The sequence below is a fragment of the Lepisosteus platostomus genome, chromosome 18 (genome assembly GCF_059453375.1).
Source record: "Lepisosteus platostomus isolate fLepPlt1 chromosome 18, fLepPlt1.hap1, whole genome shotgun sequence".
Lineage (NCBI taxonomy): Eukaryota > Metazoa > Chordata > Actinopteri > Semionotiformes > Lepisosteidae > Lepisosteus > Lepisosteus platostomus.
This window is the reverse complement of record NC_142628.1, coordinates 6,878,898-6,904,381: the sequence shown is the minus strand read 5'-3', so window position 1 is coordinate 6,904,381 and position 25,484 is coordinate 6,878,898. Positions and strand designations below refer to the sequence as shown.

At 34.3% G+C, this 25,484-nt stretch overlaps 1 protein-coding gene and 1 long non-coding RNA gene across 4 annotated transcripts in view; one reads left to right on the top strand and one right to left on the bottom strand.

Annotated features, from left to right (window-relative positions):
• Positions 1-25,484, bottom strand: part of LOC148645545 (uncharacterized) — a 245,042-nt gene that overhangs the window by 146,286 nt on the left and 73,272 nt on the right. Inside the window, exon 3 of the long non-coding RNA XR_015928050.1 lies at positions 2,963-3,026. This is a non-coding gene — a long non-coding RNA (uncharacterized LOC148645545). The remainder of the gene's footprint in view (positions 1-2,962; positions 3,027-25,484) is intronic.
• The window catches only part of LOC148645546 (ethanolamine kinase 1), a 64,087-nt gene continuing 48,755 nt past the window's right edge, over positions 10,153-25,484 (top strand). For 2 of the 3 annotated variants that reach the window (XM_088610918.1, XM_088610917.1), the window contains exons 1-2: positions 10,153-10,420; positions 21,454-21,713. In XM_088610918.1, coding sequence (XP_088467044.1) covers positions 10,292-10,420; positions 21,454-21,713 — 389 coding nt within the window. In that variant the 5' untranslated portion in view covers positions 10,153-10,291. Of the gene's footprint in view, positions 10,425-21,453; positions 21,714-25,484 lie in introns of all 3 variants that reach the window. The other variant, XM_088610919.1, reaches the window with a different exon arrangement.

Here is a 25,484-nt window from a genome sequence, read left to right as displayed (position 1 = left end):
AAATACTTTTCATTTATAAATGAATTTGTTGAGAGCCAGACTTATTTTACAAAGACAAAATGAGCACTGCTTTTCCATACTGAAGGACATTGAAGTGTAAAATTAAATAAAACAAAAAATGACAACTTTTGGGAAATTGTTTGCTGGCACTAAACATTTCAAAATCCTTCGGCAAAGACAGTAAGCTGAACAAACAGTGGAAACTAAGCACAGGAAAAGTGAGTTTACCGAATACATGGAGCATGTCATGAATATATTTCGGTTTGTGATATGTTCAAAATTATCAAAAATATTTTTTGCATTTGTAAAAAAAAAGGGGGGAAAATTACACCATAGCTCTATGTGTTGCTGCCTGGAATATTATATGGGGACAAGAGAAAATTAATTTGCATCTTATTAGCAGACCTGTAATTCACTGTAGATCCAAGTCATGTCAGACACCATCTTGTCACCACACTTCTGCCACAAGTTCATAGGTCTGCAGGTGTTGTTATAGCTTGCCTGTGTAAAAATATTTCCCTTTTCTTTGCACTCCTGCATAGATTTGATTTGCATTTTCTGTGGCACTTGTTCATACCAATCAGAAGTTCTCAGTCTTCATTTGCAAGTTTTGGTGTTTCAGAATGTTATAGCCTTGGTATTGGTACTGAGATTGTCTGAAAATGGACTTTATCTTCAAGCATGCTTAGGCTTGTAAATTTAACATAAAGTGGAGCTGTAGGAAAAGTGGCAAAACCATGGCCTAAAGCCACAATACAAATGCAACAGACTGTGCAAGAGCTAAATACTGTATAAGGAAACTTTAGCTGGGTTTCTTTTTTTTATATTATATTAATGTAGTGTTTTTTTTAGAAATTATCTTATAATCAGAGCCAGTTATTAGTCAAATCTCATCAAATGAATGGGCTGGACAAACCAAGCACAATATGTGAAGTACTGTACAGTATACTTAATACTATGACACTTTGCATTATGTACTGTAGATACTCCTTAATCCCAGCCTAAACTGAACCTTGGTTTAAACTACTACTCTACATTCAATCCCAATGCCGTGTCATCATAATTGTGTCTTTTTATAAAGCATTTTCAGTTAAGATTTTCAAAATATATCTGCATGTTTCAAAAGTAAAATTAAAATTTTAACTGTAATAAATTTCATTTCTATTGAGAAATGTTTTTTTTTAATTCCTTTATTGAAGTAACCATTTGTCTATCTGATTAATTTGTCTAACATGTTAAGACATGTTAGGGTATCATTGTTTTGTATGAATTCATTGTTTTCTAAACTTTGATTCAGTAAAATGTCTGCAATGTTTTGTCCAAATTCTGTCTCACATTTCTACAAAGAACGGCTTAACAAGAGTTTGAAAAAATATTTTGCTATCTGATTAATAAGCTACAGTATTAACACATCACATTCAAATGCACACAACTTTAATAAATTATTGCAACTATCTCCTAACACTCCACCATTAATTGATATGATACAGTATGTATTTAGCCTCTAAGTTATTTTTGAAAACATGATAACAGTATTAAGAAACGTGATTTTTTTTCTGTTTCAAATCAAAACTCAGCACAATTACTGATCAATTATGTTGATTGAAAAAACTGCTATGTATAGTACTATATTTAAAAATGAACAATATTTGCAGAAAAGTACAACCTGTATATTCAGAAACAACATGATGCCTATTAAACAATATATAGGGATTACAGATTGTGTAAACATTTTACCAGATGAACAAATATTTTTGCACTCTAAATAAGGCCACTGGCTTCATCTTATGCAAGACATTGCCCTTAATAGTTCAGGTCCAAAGTCCCAGAATCTGCAATAACAGTGTGTTTTTAAAGAGGCTACAAGCAGGAGAAAGGGAGCAATTTATATTAAAGCTGTGCCTCACAACTATGGAGAACTAACTCATCGCTAATAATAATAATTTGAATTTAAGAAATTATTCAAGTAATTAAGAAAGCAATAACTCAAGGTTGTAAAGAACTCAATTATTAGCATCACATGCTAATATAGGTTACTTAAAATGGCCTAAGAATAAGATGCAACATTAATGACCCTTATAAAATACAACAACACTATAACAAAATTAAAGCAGTTATTCTGCATGCAATATACTGTACAGTACTTTACTTAACACATCGTGCTGCTAAGCCTTGGATTTAAGAAGATGTAACTTTGATGAAATTGGATCACATTAAAAACAAAATCTAATGAGATGGCGTTTTAATAAAATCTAATACCCACTGTGTGTAAATGAGAAAGTCCATCTACTTCTGCAGTATGAAGAACTAGTGGCAAGTGAGGCAGGTCCTGGGAGAAGTGTTGGACTTCTGAAAACGTGGACTTCTTGAAAATTCATTTTCTTCCCCAAGACTTCAATATATGAATAGAAGAAAGGAACAAGAACCTGGGTTCTAGGCTTCATTCCCAGTTGTTCTTCCCCTTTTACAGCCAGTGTTCTCAACAAAGGGAAAGCAGGATCAGAGACTACAATCACATATCTGCAATACCCTCACCTAAAATGTATGATGCTTTACTTTCCAATCACAGAATAAATGTTTAGTTTATAACATAAAACAATTTTAAAGTTTTATGTACCTCTACAACAGATGTGCATCGAAAATTGTAATCAATCTAACAGATACTGTAGCACAACCTTCAGTCAGCATTCTTTAATCACATGTACTTGTACAGCATGTACATTTTTAATTGTTGAAGTTAGAGCACTGTATTCCTCAAAGCATAAATTAATAAGACTTGTCCTTTTTTTCAAAGGGGGGGGCGAACAGCAAGTGTATGTAATTTAATGAATATCATTGACTCGATCTGTTAACGACAAGTCAGGGGGGTGGTACAGCACTAGAAGCCAGAAACAATCGGCACCCTGTCAGCTTTGCCTTTCCTAGAGTCATGGCAGGTCTTGAACCCTGGGTAATTACTCACCTGGGTCTTCACACTGCCTTCATTTTGACATTTTGATTGTTGACATTATGCGACACTGCATCATCTGCACAAAAAAAAGGTGGCAAAAAATGAACAAGGCCTGTCAAGCCTGGTAATTACACATTCATCACCTCAAAGTAACAGCTATTGGATGCCCTCAGCAAAATGATAGTTGTCAGTCTAATATTAACTGTTTCATTAGAAGACAGTGATTATGTTAAATGAGTCGACGCTTAGGATCAACACCTTCCTGGGAACTGTGGAAACATTTAGAATTCAGTTATGTGCAAAGTGAGATGAGGTGAAAAAAAAATGTAAGGTTGGACGCACAAAGGAACTGATGATCAAAATTTTAATCCAATTAATTTATCTGTGCAGCAGAATGAAATAAATTTATCATCTAACGTCCCAGATGACCGAGTGGAAATCTGTACAGTGAGTATTTTCTGATTAAGTGAAATTGAGACACAAAATAATAATTATAAGTTGACTCAGGGGACAACACGTTATTCATTTCTCACAGTGCTATTCTTCTGAGAAATAGCCTTTTTGCGTTAATCAGGATTAGCTGGTAAACAGGGATAAAATTTGCTTGATGCATTGCTCATTGAATTATATTTAGAGATGTGAACATCTTACAATTGTTAGAACACCATGTTATGAAAGAAGCCAGTAGATAAAATTAATTCTACACAAATTAAATACACTGGGTTAACTAATTCAAATCCACCTTATGTGTAAGCTAATAACAGAGGAGCACACCAAATTAATAAAATACCCACTCAAATACCTATATTATCTTTTTGGATTCTTTCATAAAAAAGCCTTAAATTGTAAAGAATCCAAAGAGTAAATTAGAGATCAATACCACAAGGGAACAGCGATATAGTGTGTATTATTCAAAATTAATTTCTTGACTTTAGGTCATAATAATAATTTTCAAAAATGTTGAAATTAGGGAAATTAATTTATTTCCAATGGCAATTAAGGGACCATAAAATTCATGTTTGAATGAAGTGGTTTCATATCGAGGTTATCTTGATTCCTGTGAAACCAGCGAAACCAAAAACTACAAAAACTTTACTATGACCCCAGCGTTAAGAAAAAAACAAAATGTTTGTTATAGGCCACAAAGAACCTTATTAGAAACTATTCAAATACAGTATCTAGACTGTCAAACATTCCTTCAAATTCTTATAACTACGTAACATGACTACGAGGTTTAGCATTTAAAATAGCTTGTGGTTTTCAACCAGTACATTTAACAACATTGCCCTCAGAAAGGTAAAAACTTCAAAAGCCATTTGAGTTTCACACTATTTATCCTGCAAAATGTACAGTATGTTGAGTAGAAGAATTACTCTGAAGTTCATGGTGGTTAAAAAGAACAAAAGAAGTGAGAAAGAAAGCCTTTAAGATGGTCCAGTGTTGATATGGTAATGAGTTTCAATGTTCAATATGTAGCCAGCATCAACTTTTCCAAACAGGCAATGCTAAGTACTGCTAAGGAATACCAAAAAGAAGGAGCATTTGTTCTCCAATCAAGGAACAGCATGATAATGAAAGTTTAAAATCATTATACCATTAACAATACAACAGGGTAATCATTTAGCCTATGGTATGTCTAATTATATATAATATATTAATACTTTTAGAGATCTTAAGATCTCATTGATAACCAAAAGACTTAGCTATTAAAAACAACATATAGAATTGTCATCACATACATAGCATGTAGGTCGAGCTAATTATATCTTTCTACTGAAAAACATGCCTGACCTCATGCAACCCATACAATTACACATTGATTTTCTATAGAGAAAGGGAGTTTAATAAATTTAACTACAGTAACAAGACCAGGTGGTCAATCATTGTTCAGTTTTCAAAGCTCTTAATGAGTACCATATAATACATGATGAAAAAATAGAGTATTGTTCTGTTTAATTACAGCATGTCAAAGAAAAGAACATATTTGCATTTTAAACAAGCACTTAATCTGATTGTAGAACAATTGTTATAAATTTCATTAAATATGTACCATGTGTTGAACAGCACAAACCAATTTCCTCACAATGTATTTTTATAAAACAGCAGAAAAAGAAGATTAAGCCCTTGCTTGCCAAAAATGTTCCTTTATATTTTATTCGACTCTAAACTTTGTTGATCTTTTATTAATGATTAATTTATTTTCTACTCTTCTTCAAGGTCTGTCACTTAAATTAACTTCAGTTAATAGACTGACATACAGTAAGAGTACTGTATGTCCAAAGATTGAAATCAATATGTAAATGAATAGTTTATGACTGTTTTCTGGTTATGTTTTCTCACAATTTCCTGGAGTCAGTTTTTTTCAGGCCTTACAGCTTCCTGCACAATGAATAACCACCTCAGTATATAGAATTCCATGTATTTGCTGTTCAATAAGGAACATCTGCTCATACACTTGTTCTGAAGCTGTGAAGAGATGTTTTGGAACATGCCCTACATTTTTAATAGAGACATTCAGCTATCCTTCAAAGCCCAAAACTTCAATAAAAGCCTTTTCATGACAACAGAACAACATCTGAATCTAACAGCCAGGAATTAAATAACATCCAATGGAATTATCTTAACTATTAAACCATGCAATTTTGTTTGTAAAAATGAGTGTAATGTACACACCGTAGATTCAGGGACCTCCAGATTGATTTTTATATTCCCCAATAAATAATAAAAACAAAACTCATCATAATAAAATTACTTATTACGGCTTATTATAGAATAATAAGCAAAATCATGTTTAGCATAAATAACTGAATTCTATAATTCTGAATTCTTTTTATTTATTCCATGTTTTTTCCTCTTTATTTATACCATGTTTATTCCATGCTGAAAAGAGGAAAAAAAAGGAACAACATTTTGGCTGTAAAGCCCTCACAGCCAAAACGTTGTGTTTCTTTTCTTCTCTTTTCAGCATGGAATAAACCTATAATTTTTTCCTTTAATACTACAGCGCTTTCGGGTTCTCGTAGGTTTGTGCCCTCTGGCTCCCGCTTCAGGTCAGCCCTCCACCACTGGGGCTCGAACCCGGGTCTCCTGCGTCACTCAACAGGGGACCAGCTGGCTGAGCTAAAGGGAGATCTCTCCTCAGCCCAGCGGCTGAGGTCCCTGCTATTCACAGGGAAGGGTGGTGACGACACTGCGCTGGCAACCAGCTCGCACATCCTGTAATGTCGGCCATGTCTGTTACAATACCTATATCACTACGTGCGGACTTACAGTTTTAAGCAGTGGAAGTGATTGCACAAGTAACTGTTCATAACGGCACCATCAATGCTTTGATCTCTAAATCCCACAAAACTGGTCCTCATGTTTGTAATGATTCTGTTCATATTTGCTAAAAAGCGCAAGATTTCATTATGACTAAACCCCAGTAGAAATCTGTACAAATTCTGCAGCGCTAGACACAATCATTAAACCGAAAGTGCCAGCCAAGTTCATTGTAGCTTCTACAGTACATGCATTCAGTGCACAACGTAACAGGTTGTACTGTACATACACTGACGTAAGCATTGTTATCTCATAATTATGAAATAATTCATTATCTTGTAATTATGAGATAATTCGTTATCTTGTAATTACGAGATAAGTACAGTATCTCATAATTACGAGATACGTACAGTATCTCATGAGATAAGGGGGCAAAGTTTTTTTTCCCCTTAGTGGCAGCAATGCGCTTCCGTAAATGCCCTATAAATTTTGAAATTTAAAGCTACTGGTATATTAATAATCCAAGAACAGGCCATGATAGTGCAACTTCTAAAGGGTTCTTGTTAATGTAACACATAACAGAGAAGGATTCACAAAATACTTTTGACTTTATTCTGGACAATACTGTTAAGATGACAGTATGACATTATTATTTTATTTGTCATTAGAGGTACAGTATTCATATATTTAGAGGACACTATAACTTCAAACTGGCATTGTCCTACATACAGTATACCTTCATCTAATTTTGTCATTACTACAGCTTATGAACCTTATGAGACAACTATACCAATTATAGACCAAAGCTGTTAAAGTTGTATTTAATAAGCTCAGGTACTATATCTTGAACAGTCAGAAAGTAAGCAATTAAATTTAACCACTTTCAATCCAAAATGGTTAAGACAACTAAATACCACAATTCAGAATTTCAAAGAACTGCACTATATTTTTAAAAATAAGATTTAATATACAGTACTTGACTTCATTTCTAACACTTTCATTCACACACTTAAAAGTGTGAAAAAATCCTATATTTCTATACCATATGGAAAACACTAACTTCTATATTGCTTTGATAATATTTTAGCAAAGATGAAAAACACAAAAAACTAGGATCTTAAAACTATGGGAATGATACCACAGCAAGATTATGGTCTCATCCAGGTACCAAACAGATGGATCTTGTAGAGTTCAGATCTGCCCAGCATTCAAGAAGAGAACAGAATAACAGCACCTGCTGAACAAAGAGAATATTTCTAAACGAGCACTTGCACACAATTAAACAGAAGAGGCTGGCCACAATTGTTACCAACCCATTCTTTCTTTCAGTGACAAATGGCAGACAAGGTTTGCATGCACCTGCATCTGCTCATTTCGAGTAAGTAGGGTTGGCCTCCAGCCAGTGCTCACTACTTCAAGTGCCGCCAAATAAGGTACTTATTGATTTGCAATACTGCATAATAGGCCATCAGCTTAATTATTACTGAAGAGACATTGTTCCGGATGTTTCATATTTATTTTTCTGAAGCTTGCGGGGATGAGTATGAATCACTTAAATGTATGAATTTGCATAACTTCAGAACAATGCACAGTGCTGTTACTGCATTCACCACCTTTGAATTCAAATGAAAAAAAAAATTCTCATGGATTGAGAATGCAGTCCTATCAACTTGCACATTGGATTGGGTGTGACTCTTGCTAAATGGAAATAAATACACACCTCTATAAGGCCCCTCTGTCAGGTAGTGAGTTACAACAGATAAATTCAATGGTGAAGACCAAGGAACATTTTGGAAACAACTCATTAACAAATTTTCATGAAGACTCAGATCAAGAGAAGGGTATAAAACATTTTGCAGACCCTTAATATCTCTTTTGAGCATAGTGAAATCCATTATCTAGAAGTAGAAGGACTCTCACTCACTACCAAGATCAGGCTAGGCCTAAAGCCTTTGTCACACTACAGGACTCGACATGACTTCTAGTCGGAGAGGATGTCAAATTAAACGACTGAAGTTGCTGAATTTCACTGCCTTTTCTGTCCAAGAGGGTGTCAAATTATACGACTGGGAATCACAGGGGATGACCAATTACACGATTCCCACACAATTTTTCATTACAGTTCCAAAACTCGCATTGTGCCGCGAAAGTACCGCGAGGTCGCCTCGTTTTGGCAGCCAATCAACGTGGAGCACACTGGAATAAGACGAGGAGCACCGCACAAAAGTAAACAACAAACACAAAACATCGAATAGACATCTTTGCTGGCTCCAAAGTTTGACGAGCCTCTCATCCATTTGCACAGTCCAAAGCACTCGCTTTCCTTCTTTCCTTGTAGCCGCACAGTATGTATTGTATTTCCGGCTGAGCGCTCATTGACTGTTGACTGTCGCAGACACAAAAGCCCACCCCTACGAAACCAGTTTGATTTTATCTTAGCAAGTCGCAGAGAGTCATAGGGGCTCTTGAGAGCGCAATGATTGAGTCGCTGGGGGTGTCACGCTACACAACTGACGGTAATGGGCGCGCACTGCGACTCTCTACAGCTCGCTGTGATTTTCTTACGATTATGTAAATGAAGGCTACGACTGAAAATCCTAGGAAAAGTCATGTAGTGTGATGCTGGCTTAACTGAGCAGCTGAGCAAGGTCAAAACTGGCTAGGGGTGTCGCACTAAAGTGAAAGAAAACTTTGAACGAGTTTTTGATCAGAAGTCAGTGCCCAAGATGTCCATGAGTCAGTAATATTCTGGTCACTCCACAAACCCAACCCAACAAGTTTTTAAGTCACTGGAATTATAAAAAACGACATCCTCCTTTTGTATCAGCGTTTGCTCAGTGTGTCCTTTGTGAGAGTCATCTAAGGATACCAGCACCTGGTATCACTGGCAAACATGGTTGTTTGGGGTTTTTACGGAACTAAAAGAAAAGTCTCAAATCCTACAATGTGTTTGCAGAAAAAAGGTTTTGTAGTCCGACAACACAATTTTAACTGTGGTCTTTTAAAAAAAAAGTTTAAAAATGCATTTTGCAGTTTCACAAAATGGAACACAACAGGAATAATACGGACTACTTTTTCAATCACTGTATGTAGATCAATAAGTAAGAATCCGTAGAAAACAGATTTTTTTTTTATTTCACACAAGTTATTGGAATAGTAAAATAACCTTTTTTTTTCCAATGAATCAGAAGACTTTTTAAAAATCTGCAAAAGCCTTCTTGTGAATTATTTATTGTTTAAGCACCATACAGGTATGTAGCATCCAACTCGATCATCCAGTAGCATAGTTATGATCAAAGATCCTCTAGTGTGTTAAAATAAAAATAAAAACATACCCTGAAAGTTAATGAAGTAGAGCTGTAAACAGTCATTAAAATACTCACATCTTGGATGTCTTTACTTTACGTATTGCTAACACAGCACTATTAAGTTTAAATAGTGAAAATGATAAAATGCAAAACCTTTCTGTAACAAAATAAAATTGTCTTTTAAGAAGTGGCTAATAGGATTTAGTATAAAATTTGTTTCTCTTATTTTTTTCAGGTTAAATCATGTTTTGTGTCATTCAGTCATAGGTTTAGTGGGAGTGAGAGGTGGGGAGGAGGGTTTGATTAGTCTTCTGATTTCTGATTGATGTCTTTTACAGTTACATAAACGATGCACTCTAATACAGGACATACACAGATACAGTATAATCATTATAGAAGTGTTAAATTGTTAATTGATAAATAAAAACAGCATATAAAACTTACACACATATAAAACACGGCATTTACATTGTATGTTGTTTTTTTAGGTTTCTTTAGAGAAGGCAGAATAATCTACTAAATACAGTCAACTGGTTGAAGGTCTGGGAAAGATCTTTGTGGATAATTCCTTATATGGTCCTAGACGAGGTTAATATGTAATCATATAACCTAAAGGAATATAACCACTGAACATTGAACTTTTACAAGCTTGTGGATTTACACTGAAACCATTCCAGACGAGATCAATAAGACAGAAATTCAGCCGGATAGAGAGAATAAAAGAAACACATTTCTGCTTTGTAGCTCTGTTAGACAATATAAGGACAAGAAGATGGAAGCCCAGCAAGAATCAGTTTTACATTTTAAAATATCTGTGGATGAGAATGAGCCAAAACGTGGTGTTCTTGCAGTGCTCGAGAAACTGCGTCCTAACTGGAAGCCAGAGGAGGTTAAACTGAAGGCAAGTACGTAAAACTGGGAATATTCAAGGGATAAAGGGGGGATATCGACAAGCATCTTGCATACCGAGAAAGATGCACAATCAAAAACACGAACTTTGGAGTATAGATCAAGAATTCAGCTTATGTACAGTTTATATACTGTAGCTAGCATAAAATAAAATACCTTATACTTCCAATTTTTACACCTGCCAATTGATAAAATTATTTCTTTTAAAACATCAGTTGCTGTACATACAGGATTCTATCAAAAAACATACTCTGAAATGTAAACAAACTTTAATTCTTAATCAATTCTTTAATTAAGTTCTTTAATTCTTAAAGTTCTTATTTTAAAAGAAGGGAGAAAGTTTAAACACATTTTTTGTTTCCATCTTTGGCTGTGAGTCAGAGCTGTAGCTGTTTTGGGGAGGCCCCGTTGGGGAAGGTGTGACAGTGGAACAGCCAATCTCAGCATATTTGCACGAGACCCATGTGGGTCAGTGTGAAAACATTGACACTATAGTTAAGTGATGTAATACTTAATACTGCAGTAACCTTAGTTTCTCAGGAGTGTTTATATTGGAATCAGTTTATTGTGGTTCATGCTATAGCTACTGCCTATATCATAAAAGGGCATTCTGATGGTCAGGATAATCTGCACTTCATCTCAAATTAGCCTAAATAACTATAGCCTTTGCTTTCCTTCAAAAGTAATGAAATCATAGTTAAGAATTTCTTTAAATGTCATTGCCTGATGTTCAAGGCTAAGCTAGTTCACCAAAGAATCATAGGATAACGTCCTGTAAAGTATATCGATTGAGGTTTTTAACAATACATACTGTAAGTGCTGTGTTATGTTCTCTTTCCGTAGAAAGGGTCAAGTGTATGTACTGTATTACATTAAATACTGCATTTTGTTTGTAACAACAATTGTCAAAAGGTTGCAACAATAGTGGGTACTACAGGAAAAAAAAGATTATACACATATCCTGTGCTGCTTGTTTCCCATCCTTTTTAATCTGTGGTCTGAAATATTTGTGAAGGGCCTTTTTATAGATAAATACCCAAATATTTCCATGTGTTAATTCAAAGACCAACTATTGCAAGAGGCTGTGTAGTCCCTTGGCAAATTTAAAGTCCTGAAGAAGTGACAGTTTTATTCATGTCAGCAAACAGTGGGGCAATCTCCAAGAGAAATAGGCTTTGCATTGTGAGGAATCCCAGCAGAGGGGCCTGGAGATCATTCAATCTTAAACTCTGTTAGAATGGAATAGTGTGCAGAACTAGGAAGGGCTAATTCCCAGAGTGCCTGACCATTGCAGCTCGTTGGTTCAGACTGTTTTTTTTGGCACAGACTCGCATCAATGAGAGCAAAGGCAATGGCTTGTTAGGGAGATGTGAAACAAAAAAATGACTTTTCTCGGACCAGACAGGTAAAACTGTGCAAAGACAAGGAGGCACTATTGAAATCTTTACCTCACAAAGACAGTACTGTTCTCATATGCATTTAACTTGATATGCATATACTAGCACAAAATATTTCTCGTCTTTGGTTAAAACATAAAAAAATAAATTTCTGCATCTGTACATGTACTTTATTGCATTACATTCAGAATATAATAACTGGGTTTACTATTATATTAGTGAAGAAGGTACAGTACAGTGTATCATTATGTTGTTTTTAAATCTCAAACATCCAGTGTTTGTACATCAAAGGTCTTGAATGACCTTTCACTAGTCAGAAATTGCCATCAAAAATCCAAATAAAAATGCCTTCAGGGTTGCAAAACTATTCCAAATTGATTTTTGTTTTCAGCAGCCTTTTCTGTTAAATTCCCAAACAGGATTCTAATAAATTTCATATTGGATTTCTCAAGAGAATATGTATTTTCCAGATCGATACATTTCCAATAGTATTCACACATTGAAAAGAATGACATCATGTCACCAATAAGCAACGAGTTTGAACAAATGTCTAAAATACTTAAGCATTATTTTTCTATTTCAGCTAATAATAACAAATAACAATCCATTTTGCATTTATATAGTATTTTCATCCCAAAGAATCCAATAATAACAGCAATAACTTATTTATAACACACATTTCTAAACCCAAGGATGCTGTACAGTACATAATGATAAAGAAATTGAATAAATAATAAATACAATAAAACAAGAACATACTGTACAAGAGAAACTGTAAGACAATCAGGCCCAGTAAATAGTATTTGGAGTTTAGATTTAAACACTTTCAAAGAAGCTGCTTCCTGAAGAGTTCCAGGAAGGGCAACCCATAACATTGGAACAGCAACAGAAAAAGCACATGACCAATAGTCCAACACAGGTGCAATATGCAAAGGGACAGCCCCAACTGAAGAGAGCCTACAGGATGGAGTGTTTACATGAAGGAGTTCTGAAATGTACTGTATAAAACAGATTATGCCAAGTGATTTGTGCATACGGGGGGACTCAAGACACCCACTACTGAACTGCTTCTCCCACCTGGGTGATACAGTACACAGTATGTAACAGGAACTATGCTTCATCTGCCCCACTACACAGCAGATCTGGTTAAATGAGTAACTGCCTCAACCAAATCAGTAAGGGGGGATTTGCATCAGGCAGATTTAGTCAACCCCACAGTGGAAGTAAGTGAGAACACTGGTATTAACATCCTAATCTCATGATTAAAGTGACACAATGCCTTTACTTACCCAGTAGTCAGGATCTTGGTTTAATCCCCCATTGGAATGACAGTAGCTCTAAAAGCACTGTTTCCACTGCCTACACACTGGGCCATTGGTTTTCAAATTCTGGTCTAGAGGGAAAAACGCCACCTACTGGCTCACTAAAACTTACAGCAGCAACCTGCTTTTCCCTGAAAGTCTTCGATCACGGTATTAACCAGGCCATCCTGTGCTTCACTTCTGACATCTGACCAAATCAGACTAAGGTCATAACACTACTGTCATGCAATACAATCATAATACTTTGATAGATGCATTGTACTTCCCCATTAAATTAGTACTTTCCAAGACAAGTGCTGATCTGCAGATTCATGGATGTTATTATATAAACAGGAAAAAATATTTTAAAATTTATTTTCAAAGGGTTTAGAATTAATCAAATCAAGATCAAGATGTTAGCAAGTTTATAACAGCAATTCAAACCTCCCAAGAATCCTTTGGCTGACACTGAGCAAGTCTTTGAGAATGGTCTGCTTTCATCGAGCCAGTTGCTGTATACATTTCAGATTTACTTGAAATGAGACTTCCTCCAAATGACTTCCTCTTCCACCTAGAGTTTTGCTCCATGGTGCATTTTTAAGCAACATTTGGAGCACACAGACAAAATCCATTGGTGTTTGGTCTTTGTTTTTTTTCATCCCATAATGTTTTCTTTATACTGCTGCCACTTAACTTTTGTTTTGCTGTGCATACACTGTATGCATACTGTATGTACAATTTATTTTGTACAATTAACAAGAACAACAAGATTTATGTGTTTCTTTCTGGTGAAAGATGGTTACCTCTTCCTACACAATTGTCCCTACTACATATCCTTTAATTTACAATCAGAACATCATACTGTACATTAAGATGTGTATGTCTACATCAAACACTGATGCATATTTGATGCCATATTATGTTTACTCTGATCTGGGCAAATGGCTTGCAAAAACTATGTAAATAATGTGGCTGTCACTCCCGAAATCTGTTTTTTGAAAAAAGGAATGGCATTCACACAGATGTCAAAGGCATGATGTGCATGTGTAATTTCGTGTCCTGTGAGGTTGATCTGAAACAAAGTATCATTTTACTATTAAAAACTAAGTAGTGGCAGGAAAACCCCTTCCAATCCTCTTAATAAAACCATCTCCCCTCAACATGTTGCCATTTACAGAAATTAATTTTTAAAAAGCCTTTGACATAAACTGAACTTCTTTAAGCATCTGCATTATTCTTAGTCCTCCCCTTTCCTTCAAAGAAAAAAAAAGGAATCGGATGGAACAGGCATTGAATGATTTGACAAGCACGCACTTGATCCCTGTCCAGCTGGAAGGGAATTGTCCTCATCAGCAGCTTTCAGCAAAGGATGTCTTTTTATTTTTACCCTTTGTCTGAGTCTCTCCAGATCCTCCCTTCACTTTAAGTACAGTGCTCTATAGTAGGTATGCCAAGTGGTTTTGAAATTAAAATTACAGTCTTTTCTTTCTCAGATGTTATTGGAAAGAACGTGTAATTTATAACAACATGTTAGTAGAACAGGATGTTCACTGAAACCTGCCAATTCATCCCTTTATAAAGTTAACAACTAAAAAAAAAAAGAAAAAGAAAGTGCAAAAGTTTGCTGAACAGGTATGATTGGTATTAGTTCAAAAAGATGTGGTTTCTTATCTCATGAGATGTGAAAGGAAACCAAACGTTTTGGTGAAACAATTAATTTACTACACATCAAGCATCCTTTAAAAATGTTTTTGAATAATGTATTTGCAAAACTCAAGTGATGTGGCAAGGAAAAACATAAGTTATTGTTTTTTAAGGACACTAGCAAACATACTACTAAAAAGCATGCCTGAGCTTTCTAACAGAAACAGAGTCAGGTGAAAGACGTTGAAACAGACCTTGTGATAAAAACCCTGTTATTTTTATTTTTAAGTCCTGGGTAAAAAAAAAGCCATGAAAATACCCCTGCTGTGACATGCTTCGGGATCAATAAGGTCTAAGGCTACATATATTTTTTTTTTACTTCTAGTTAATTGTGAGGCAAAATAATTCTGAGGGTCCTTATGCAAAAGGCTGTTAGCAATTCTTTTCTGGACTCTATACAAAAGAACAGCCCCTGACAACATTCACACAGTAACCTGTGACTAACCACTTATTAATAGTTCTCTGTTAATCCAATGCATTCATCGTCATTTATACTGTACTTTCGTTCAACATCAAAAGATCTTGTCCAAAGGTTACTACTGTACATACTGTAGCACTGCCCTGATTAAGCTATTCTAGAAAAAAATCGTAGCCCTTTACAAATGTAATGAAAAGAATGCATTTAAATGCAATGTCAACCAAAGCAAAGGCATCCTAAATTGAATATTACTGGCTGGCTACATGTATTATGCATGTGTTTATTTTCTTATAAAAAAGAAGCCACCATTTAGACAAGATTTAGTCCACTAGATGATATTTGTTTAATCAACATAACTGGAAATGGCAGACATCAACATTTTATATTGATCCAGTTCTCAATCATTTCAAATAATGCATTTCCATTACTTTTTTACACAGTATTTGTGAATTTTGTACTAAATCAGGGATCTCTTTTTTCTTTTGTTATTCATAAGAATCAAAGTCTTACACTGTGTAAGTGAACATTTTACAACCTGAGCAAATGTTGTACAGTATGATTTCATGCAAAGTCTAATTCACTTATTAAATGCACAACAAAGTTACTTTTTTCAGTATGATTTGCTCTCCAAGTGAGATGTAAGGTTATAATAATTAGGATTTTGTTCAGTACTTTAAAGGGAATTTCCATAAAATGTAAACACTTTGCACTCCAAAGTATATGAGAAGAAATGGGATGAAAGCCATTTCCTCCCAATAACTCATGTCAGAATGTAATTTATGGATGCCAATTTGTAGTTAAGTGAAGACACTGTTTTAGTTTCAGTGTTTATTTTTTCTTTTTTTCTTTGAAGCTGACATAAAAAGGCAATCGTATTTAAATGCAGTGTTTCAGCTTGTCTATACTGTCTTCAGTTTAATGCACAAAATAGGTAATCATTTCAGCGAAGAATAATAACTAAAAACATGACCAATGGATGGCATTAACTGAGGCCGAGTTTAAATTCCGCAATACTTGAATCACAAAAACCTATTAAATAAAGCGAATAGAACATTTTTATGAGAAGCCTTTTTTTCTGTCAGTGTCAAACATTTGCATATTTCTTCTGCGCATTAGTACTTGTTCTCTGCAAAATGTTCACACATTGTCCTCTGATCTAAAGTTGATCTCATTAAAAAAATCAATTCATGCCCCAAGAATATGTACTGTATTGTATTCAGTATTTAATACTAAGTAACATTATCGCACCTATTTCCATGTATTTTACTTTGGTGTTACGTGCACATTAACTCTTATCGTTAATGTCCATTTTTGAAAAGCTTTGATCCCATCAAGTTCCAACCATCTTAAACATGATGGCAGCAGTATACTGTAATGACCCATATCTTCTCATTCTGTGTCAAGCAAGTAAACACAGAGGGCTGTTTAAAAGAGTACAGTATGTTTCATTCTGTAATAATAACTATCCCATGTTCTTTTACACACCATGACATGGAGTCTTCGTGGACGAAACTAGTATTTTATTAATCATTTTCCAACAACTCTGGGGAAAATGCCACAGGAACTGTAAATAATAAGAACATTTTTCCTTGCCCATCTCTGAAATTCTGAATTCACAATTTTAAGATCGAGTGAGTTCAAACTATAACACCCAATGCTTTTGCTACAGAACACTCAACCCAACCCTAACAGTTTTTGGTTTTGTGGGTTATACAGTACCTTAGTATAGTGTGAAAGAATGAAGATCTGAAAATGAAATATCTACAGTATTATGCCCACTGCAATGGCATTGTTGGGGAACTGTTAGTTTTCAGCACTGTAAGAGCACAAATCCAGAACAGGTACAAGTTCTTGGACTGGAGTTTGTTCAAATTAAAAACACTACCTCTGTTACACATTTTAACAAGTCTAGATATAAAATGTGATTGCTAATAAAATGCAAAACAAAGTAAGTCCTTTCTTGAAGAAGTCATCTCATCTTTCTGCACTCAAATCAAAACTCAACTACTCTTTTCTGAATTTAGCCATACACACAGGGTAAATGTCATAACGGATATTTTAAACTAATACAGCACAAATTAATGCATTGTTGCTACAGTAGCTAAGAAGCAAAGCCAATCCAACAATTTTTACTGCTGTTTGCAATAGTGAATCTACCATGGTATTTTTGCACTTTTTGTTGTACCTTAATTTTTACATGGTTTCCTGTGTGTGACAGGCAGCACTGTCTTTACCGTGTTTTTCTACACTGGACTGTGGAAATACCATGGTATACCATTACAGATGTTTGTAAGGAGCTCACACTCCTTATATTGTATATACATACAGTATTATATACAATATAATACATTATAGAGTAAAACATCATGGTTTACCCTTTCTCCAGTATAGCAGAACACATTGAAGGTTAAATCCAAAGGAAACCATAGCAATAACAAGACGAAACCACAGTAAAAGTAACAAAATATTATGATACTCTCCATAGTAAACTTTCACCAGTTTAAACTAAATTCACATTTAAAAAAATAAAAAATAAACCTTTAATTTTGTTTTTTGGGGAGGTGTTTATTTATATTTTAAACCAAAGCTATAAATAAAGGCCAACATTCTGGCAACTTAGGATACTTTTTTCTTTAAGAAGTACTGTATGATCAATACACTACACACCACACATCTCTACAAGAAAGAGGCCAAACTATATGTAAACTTTTGTTTTACACACAACATCTTTGGAAGAAACTTCAAATAGAAAAGACTTCAAACACACAGAGTGATATCTTTGATCTTGTTCCGAATGCAATAAAGTTATGTTGCATTAAATTTTAAAAACTGGACTCACAACTCAACACTGTAAAATAGGTTCTCAGGTGAGAGGCTGATCATTTGGGGCTGTTCTCTACAAGCTAGATAAAAAAACTATCAATTCAGAAGGCTTATTATGAGATTCAATTCTCTATAACCTCCAAGTACAGAATCACTGTATTCTTAATAGTTCAGTGATAGGCCATTATTTCTATAAAACAATGTACAACGAAAAAATTTGTTCATGTTTGAGATCACTAAATATTGCTTAACAGGGGATGATACTGTACAGTAGCTGGAAGATATGTCAGATTACCAGGAAAAGCATTATGAAAATTGCTGTTGCATTTACTGTAAATATATTATTGTGAAATGCACTCAGTACCCAAACCTAGAAGACAGCTTACTGTATGTGTCTATGATTGTAAGAATTCCAGGAAACATACTGTATGTACTGTAAAATAAGTTCTGGGTAATTTAAATCTTCACTATGGAGTTGTAACAGAAACAATTTTAGTTCAAATCTAAAAGTCAAAGTCAAAATTTCAGAATAAGAATTATTTGCAGTTCAATACAGTAAGTACTACTTTACAGTAAGATGTAAATTAGCATTGTGTAAAGGATTGTGTGCACTGTATGTATTCTATGCTATGAGGAGTTAAGTTAAACAGCACACTTGCTTGCATTCTTTCAGTCACTGTCAGTGTAGACAGTAAGTAACAAGATATTGTTTTCCAAAACATACAGCTCTACTTTGCAAAGAACCACAAACCCTGAAATTTTATAAGCATTCGGTGGGGCAGAATGGTACATTAACCATATGAGAAGCCCAAAACTATCCTATGATTAAAGACATCTGTATTCTGATTAATGATCATGTCAGACAAGACACTGCTGTTTCAATACTAATTAAATATTGTCTGTATTTAGTATGTGTCATGTTAGACTTTTATTAATTCATATCATCACAGTCAACCACTTGTCCAAACATATTTTCATCAGATGCCATTTTTTCTTGTTACTCCCAACTCCATCTTAACAAATCTGTGAGCTAGAGGATTTCCAAAAATTCATCAGCAAATCTGACTCCCCCCATGGTAAATAACTGAACAATATCAGTAATTACTTTAATTTGGATATACAGTAGATACCTCCAACAATTCGTGCCTATAGTATGTTAAGCAGAACATTTTACATGGTTTCAATTTAATTAGTCTGCTTTCAGTTGTTCATTTGAGGTACTATATATGAATTAATCATAGGACTTCATTACTTCTTGTCCAGCTTATGGAATCTCAGAAATCTTCTTCCCATGTTTTGTTGATTATCTCTCCCCTCTTTTGCATTTCTAGCATTTTTCTTGAATTGGGTACCTGGGGAAACCTACAGTACTACCATATCTCTCCTCCTCTCCCAGGCCATTAATTTTCTGTAGGCCAAAGTTTCATGCCCCGTCACTATTCCACTTTAGTGTATAAAATCCCTGCATGCAACAGGTGGCAGGTGGGATAGACCATACAATCTCCATGCTGCTAGAACCCCATGAAATGAATCCAGGGCCCCAGTGCTTGATTAGATAAAATATTAAGACAAAGTTATATTATGTGCCTTGTTTAATTGTTAAATCAACCAATGTTCAATTACTGAGCCAATGTACAGATTACATTCCTGATTAGAGAACCCAGATGAGAAGATTTGCGATTTAATAATCTGGTGTTTAGAGGTATCTGTATTGACATTTTACTAATTAATCAACACCTGAATATTATATTTTCATGTAAGTGTGGTAGATTTTTAAACTTTAAACATAAGTGTTATTTTACCAATTGTTTTCCAGGAATTGGTTTTGAAAACATTAATATTAAAGATAGATACTAATAGCCTAATATTACATATTCTATTTTTTTTTCTGTGTTAGTCTAAGGCAATAAATAAATATAACATTACGATTTAAACATTTAGGCATAAACAGCAATAATGTAAATTGTTATCAGTAATTTTAATTTATTCTATCAATTAAACTATTTTGGAAGTATCTAACTACACACACAGTTCCCTAAGATGCAAAATGTAAATGTGCACAATTGCTGATATTGACACATTAGAGAATAACTCAGTTTGGAAGTTAGACCATATTTGGAAGGAGATTCTCTTCCATTAAAACATAATTAAATGATAAGATGGTAAATTTGTATCTTTATATTACAGTGGATGGAGCTCATGACCCATTTTGAGCTTTCACATCTCATATATATAAAGTCTTTGATAGCTATTAAAGTGCAAAAAAACTTTTGGGTTATTAAAATATAAGTTCTCATAACAGACCACTGGTACTGTAGATGTTACAAGTAAGTTCAGACTGAGTGATGGGTCCCATAATCTATCGGACTGTTAACCTGTAAGAACACCCAAAGGCTGGTTAATGAAACATTCACTTTAAAATTGTTACCTCTCTACAGATACAGTATAGACATAATCTGACTTCTAAAATGTCGGTAAAATACAACCACAAAAAAAAACATTACATAGTGGTTCGTACTATATGAATTCCACATTTTCAGAGATTTTGCATATTAAGATTTCTCAGTTGTTTTTTATAAATTATAGAACAAATCAAGTCACTGGCGTCATTGCTTTTATAGAAAACCATAATTCAGAATAGTTCTTAATGCAGAGTGTAACTGCGAGTATTTCACTATACATCAGTCTTATGCTAATTATTATACAACTATAAATGCTATTATGAATGGCATGTTACACATTACAAATCTGGATGTTCAATTTTGCCAAGCATAGTACTCGAAGACTGTTATGAAAATTTCAAATGTTTGTACACTGCTTCTCCTTAATACCATTTTTGTATAATGTCATTAACGTGTTATTATTTACAGCAGAACCAAATTAAGCTCTTTGTTAGCTTCCAGTATAATTCCAAACTATGTGGAAATTTCTTACTTCTTACATTCAAATGCTTCAAATGGCCTGGACCCAACTTACATAAAGCACTTGCTTTGTCAATATGTGCTGGAACAGAACCTGCACTCCATGAAAAGCAACCTTCTCCACGTACCAAGGTCAAAGTTGCGCACCATGAGAGACTGTGCCATTAGTACTCTGGCCCAGGGCCTCTGGAATGCTCTTCCTGGGTCTATCAAGGACAGAGCTTTTTTTAATCACATCTAAAGACTTATTTCTTTTTATAATGTTGTAAATGTAAATCTTTTGTAATTCATTACACTTTTGTATTTTCTCTAGTTTGGGGATTTTTGCAATGCAAGGTGCTACATACAGTACAGTAAATGCCTTAAAATTAGATTAGAAAATGTCTCCATGTCATAAAATGTGCAACCAAACTTATATTCACAAACCATGTTTTAACTCAGATTTATTTTATTTCTTCCAGTTCTTTACTGAAGGAATCACAAATCAACTGATAGGCTGCTATGTGGATAAATTAATGGAAGATGTAGTCCTGGTTCGTATACATGGAAAAATGACTGACCTCTTTGTGGATAGAGAGACTGAAATGAAAAGTTTTGAAGTTCTTCATGCCCATAACTGTGGACCTCAGCTCTACTGCACTTTTGAGAATGGAATCTGCTATGAGTATGTGAAAGGAACCGTCTTGGGCGAAGGACTGGTGAGACAGCCAGCAATATACAGGTATTCATTTGCTCCTGTGCTCATGTTACACCAGATGCAAAATGGACAAAGTGATTCTACAGTTGTAGTACAATTAGTAATATGTGAAAAGTTAAAACTAGCTGTCAGTATATTTTTTTTAAGTTTTAGTTTTAAAATAACACGGTTTTAGATATACTGTATAGAAAAAGCACTTTACTGCACTGTACAAAATTTAGTTGTGTTCTATGCTGCCGTCATTAATGAAAACATTATTTTTGTCAATTCTGTTATAGACATACAATACAAATGTCAATTTTGCTTTCTTATAGCATTTGAGGAATAACAACTTTTCGTATATGCGGCACAATGCAATTAAAATGTTAATCAGAGATAGAACAGATAATTCCATTCCATTCCATTATAAGTAGGTACTTATTGTACTTTAGTCTCACTGTTAGATGATATGGAGACCCCATTTATGGAGTAGAACATTATTTTCTTTCCAGTAACAGGGATGAGAGTAATTTCAGCTTTAAAAACCCAAATTAAACAGTGTATATTTGTGGTAAGCTAAAAAGATACATTTTCTCCATAATTATTGGATTTTATTTTTCAATATAATGGTATAATATAGACTTTATCAAAATGTAATACATTTTATTAATACCAGAAAGTACTGTACATACTGTACCTTAGAATATAGACAAACAGAATACAGACATTTGAGATGTATGATACCATATTGATATCTTATATTACATGAATTCATAGCAAAATAACAATTTGCAAGACATTTTACAATGACATTCTGGTTTTCAAATATTAGTTCCAATTTTACACCATTTATGGGCTTTCATAAAGCTAACAATACAGTAGCTCAAGAATTGTACATACAAGTGTCTGTATAGAGCAGGGGCACAATTAACCACCAAATGAGTTGCAAATACCATTTTAAAGTAGCTGTAGCATGCAATGGCTTTGTTTTATATGAACATTTTAGTCTTCGATTAACGAACAGTTGCTTGAAGCATAAGCAGATCACCAGAGGAATATGGTAAATATTTTCAACTTTATGATGTCTTAATGTGAACTGCCTTATTTACCACAATTGTCAGATGGGATGAATTAGGATGTCTGTTTTAATCAACTGAAGCGATTAGGGTGGACAACATCAAATCTTCATAACAGATAAGGTACTGGATTTTAACATTAAGTTTACAAAATACAAATTTAGTCAGACAATAAGACTGCAATAACTTATGGTTCAACAAGTAATTTTATGGTCAGCCAATGCAGATACCCCTTAAATTTCACATAGTGGTAGTTTGCCTTTCTATTATAAATGAACAACAACCCTCTCAACATAGGAAAAATGAGATGTTTTCTGATGTTTTTCTTTTGGCTACAGTATGTATATACAGTACATAAAAAGTACAGGTTTCAGTGAGGTCTGTGTAAGGGAGTAAAAACACTTTAAGTATGGCTGTTCAGAAGTACAAGGAGCTGTTAACTCAGGCTTTTCGTTTTGGATGCTAATTTCAGCGCACAGCCTTATGCTGACAATGTTCGGAAACCTTTGCTCTGCCTGATGTTCTGGGTAAAAAAAAAACATTAACAGAACCACTTAATCATTGAACAAAATAAAATGCACAACCCCCCAGCAGGGAGAATTACACAAGATGTTCTGCTTAAGTGTGCTATCAACATCATATATTGCCCTCTTATATCACTGACTCTTAACCCAACTAAGCACCAGTGAAACCAATAGGCAAAATGCATACAGTATGTACTGTAGCATTAGATGTACAGTATACAGTAGGTGAATATGCTTCCGTGTCAACTTTTGTAGATACACTTAGTCATGTGACATACTGTACAACACAAGTGGCTTTAAAAGTTGTCACTAATTTACTTACAAATGCAATTATTGTATGTCACAATTGAAGCTGACTTAATAAATCTAATGTATCTGATGTTTGTTTGAATTTGGTGTTGCATTTCTAAAGAGTGTGTGTATATATGATATAATGTAGATACTACAGGCAAAAAGCATTAAAGTCATGCCCCCAGGCTGTGATACAAGGAGCTGCTCAGGGTTGACTGTGTATCAATATATTGAACACAGGTAAAGAAGAGGGGGCACATTTACAATAATATTAATTTGGTTTATAACTAAATCGGTTTGCCTGAAATCTTTTTTTTTACAAATTGTTTTTTTAGCAATGACCTTGCATAGTCTAACTGCAATAGTCTAACTATTAATTAATCCTCTGACAGACAGATGTACACAAACATCTGTGCTTCAGAAAAAAACTAAACTTATTTATGATGTAGTTTAAGACAGGACAGAACCTCTCACTTTACGGAGAACTTATTAATAATATGTTCTCAGTAATGTGTCTAATCTCTTAAATCCATTTAATTAAGCACAAGCAACCATATTGATGATGTCATTCTATCTCTATTTTTGATAATTTAACTAAGATTTAAATATCTGTAATAAATTACAGACAGTGGCAAGTTGAAATAACCACATCATTGACTAAATTATAGCAGCCTTAATGATAAAATGGACTGATTTCTGTACAGTATATGAATCCCATCAAGCAAAACTTACTAATGTAAGAGTAACATCTGCCTTGTGGGCTATGAATTTTCCAAGATTGTTTTCCTAACCATTGGACTTGCCTTGCTATTTTTAGTTTGTAAACCCTGAAATTAAAAATGTCTCAGTTTCAACACAAATATTGATAGTAATCAATTAGCTGAATTCTTCTTCGGAATTCAACTTCACAATTATCCAGTTTGTGGAAATAAACAGATCAAAGGCATGTGAACATACCTTTTCCTTCCCAAATGTTTACTAAGAACCAACTGGTCAGGATACCCTAAATAACTCCAAAGGTTATCCAGGCAACATTGACTGAATACTAGGCACGCGTCTGTTGATGAGGATCATAGCTAACTTTGCTATAAATTGCACCAGGCACAGAAGGATACTAACAAGTCCAAAGAGATTTTCCTTGAGGTTATTTGTTTGCTGTTTAATAATAAAGAGCAAGTCTTCTAACTGCTTTTTTCAAATCAGCTCCTTTGAGAATCCACTAAATCCAGCTCAAAGCAGAAGAAGCATTAATATATCCAATTACAATAAGATTTAATTTGTGTTTAAAACAGAAGTTATACTGTAATACTTGGAAGCACAGTTTCAACCACCCTGTAGCAGACTTACTTCACAGTACCATCACAACAATAACTAGATGGCAAATGATCTTTAAAAAGATGTCAGGGGGAAAAACATCTTGTCTATGTTTTACTTACAAATCCTAACATGATCCCCAGTAGGACTTGCTACTTACCACAGTGTGATGGGACTAAGTCAGACCAAGGGGACTGTTTTGTTACTCTTTCCCCCATGTAGAGCTGGCAGGCTTCAGGGAACAACATTTATTAAAAAAATTCTCTCTATATAAATACACATTTGAAGTGAAGTTGGATAAATACCAACGCACTTATGATAATAAAGTAACCAGTGACCAAAGACCATGGGAATAAAACACAGCCTGGTATCTGGTATTATGAAACTATTTCATATTCTTTTTCTATTCGTGTACAATGTGAGGATTTGTACACTGATGGAGAACAGAACTCTGTGAAAACATTCAGTTCAGAATGTTCTCAGGAAGAGGGGGCTTATTTTTCAGACAAGGTCACAGTTGTTTCTGGTCATTATCCTTTAACCAAGCACAGGACAGCATTCACATGCAATTATTCTTATAGCGAGGATGTAAAACCAATTATAGACAGCAT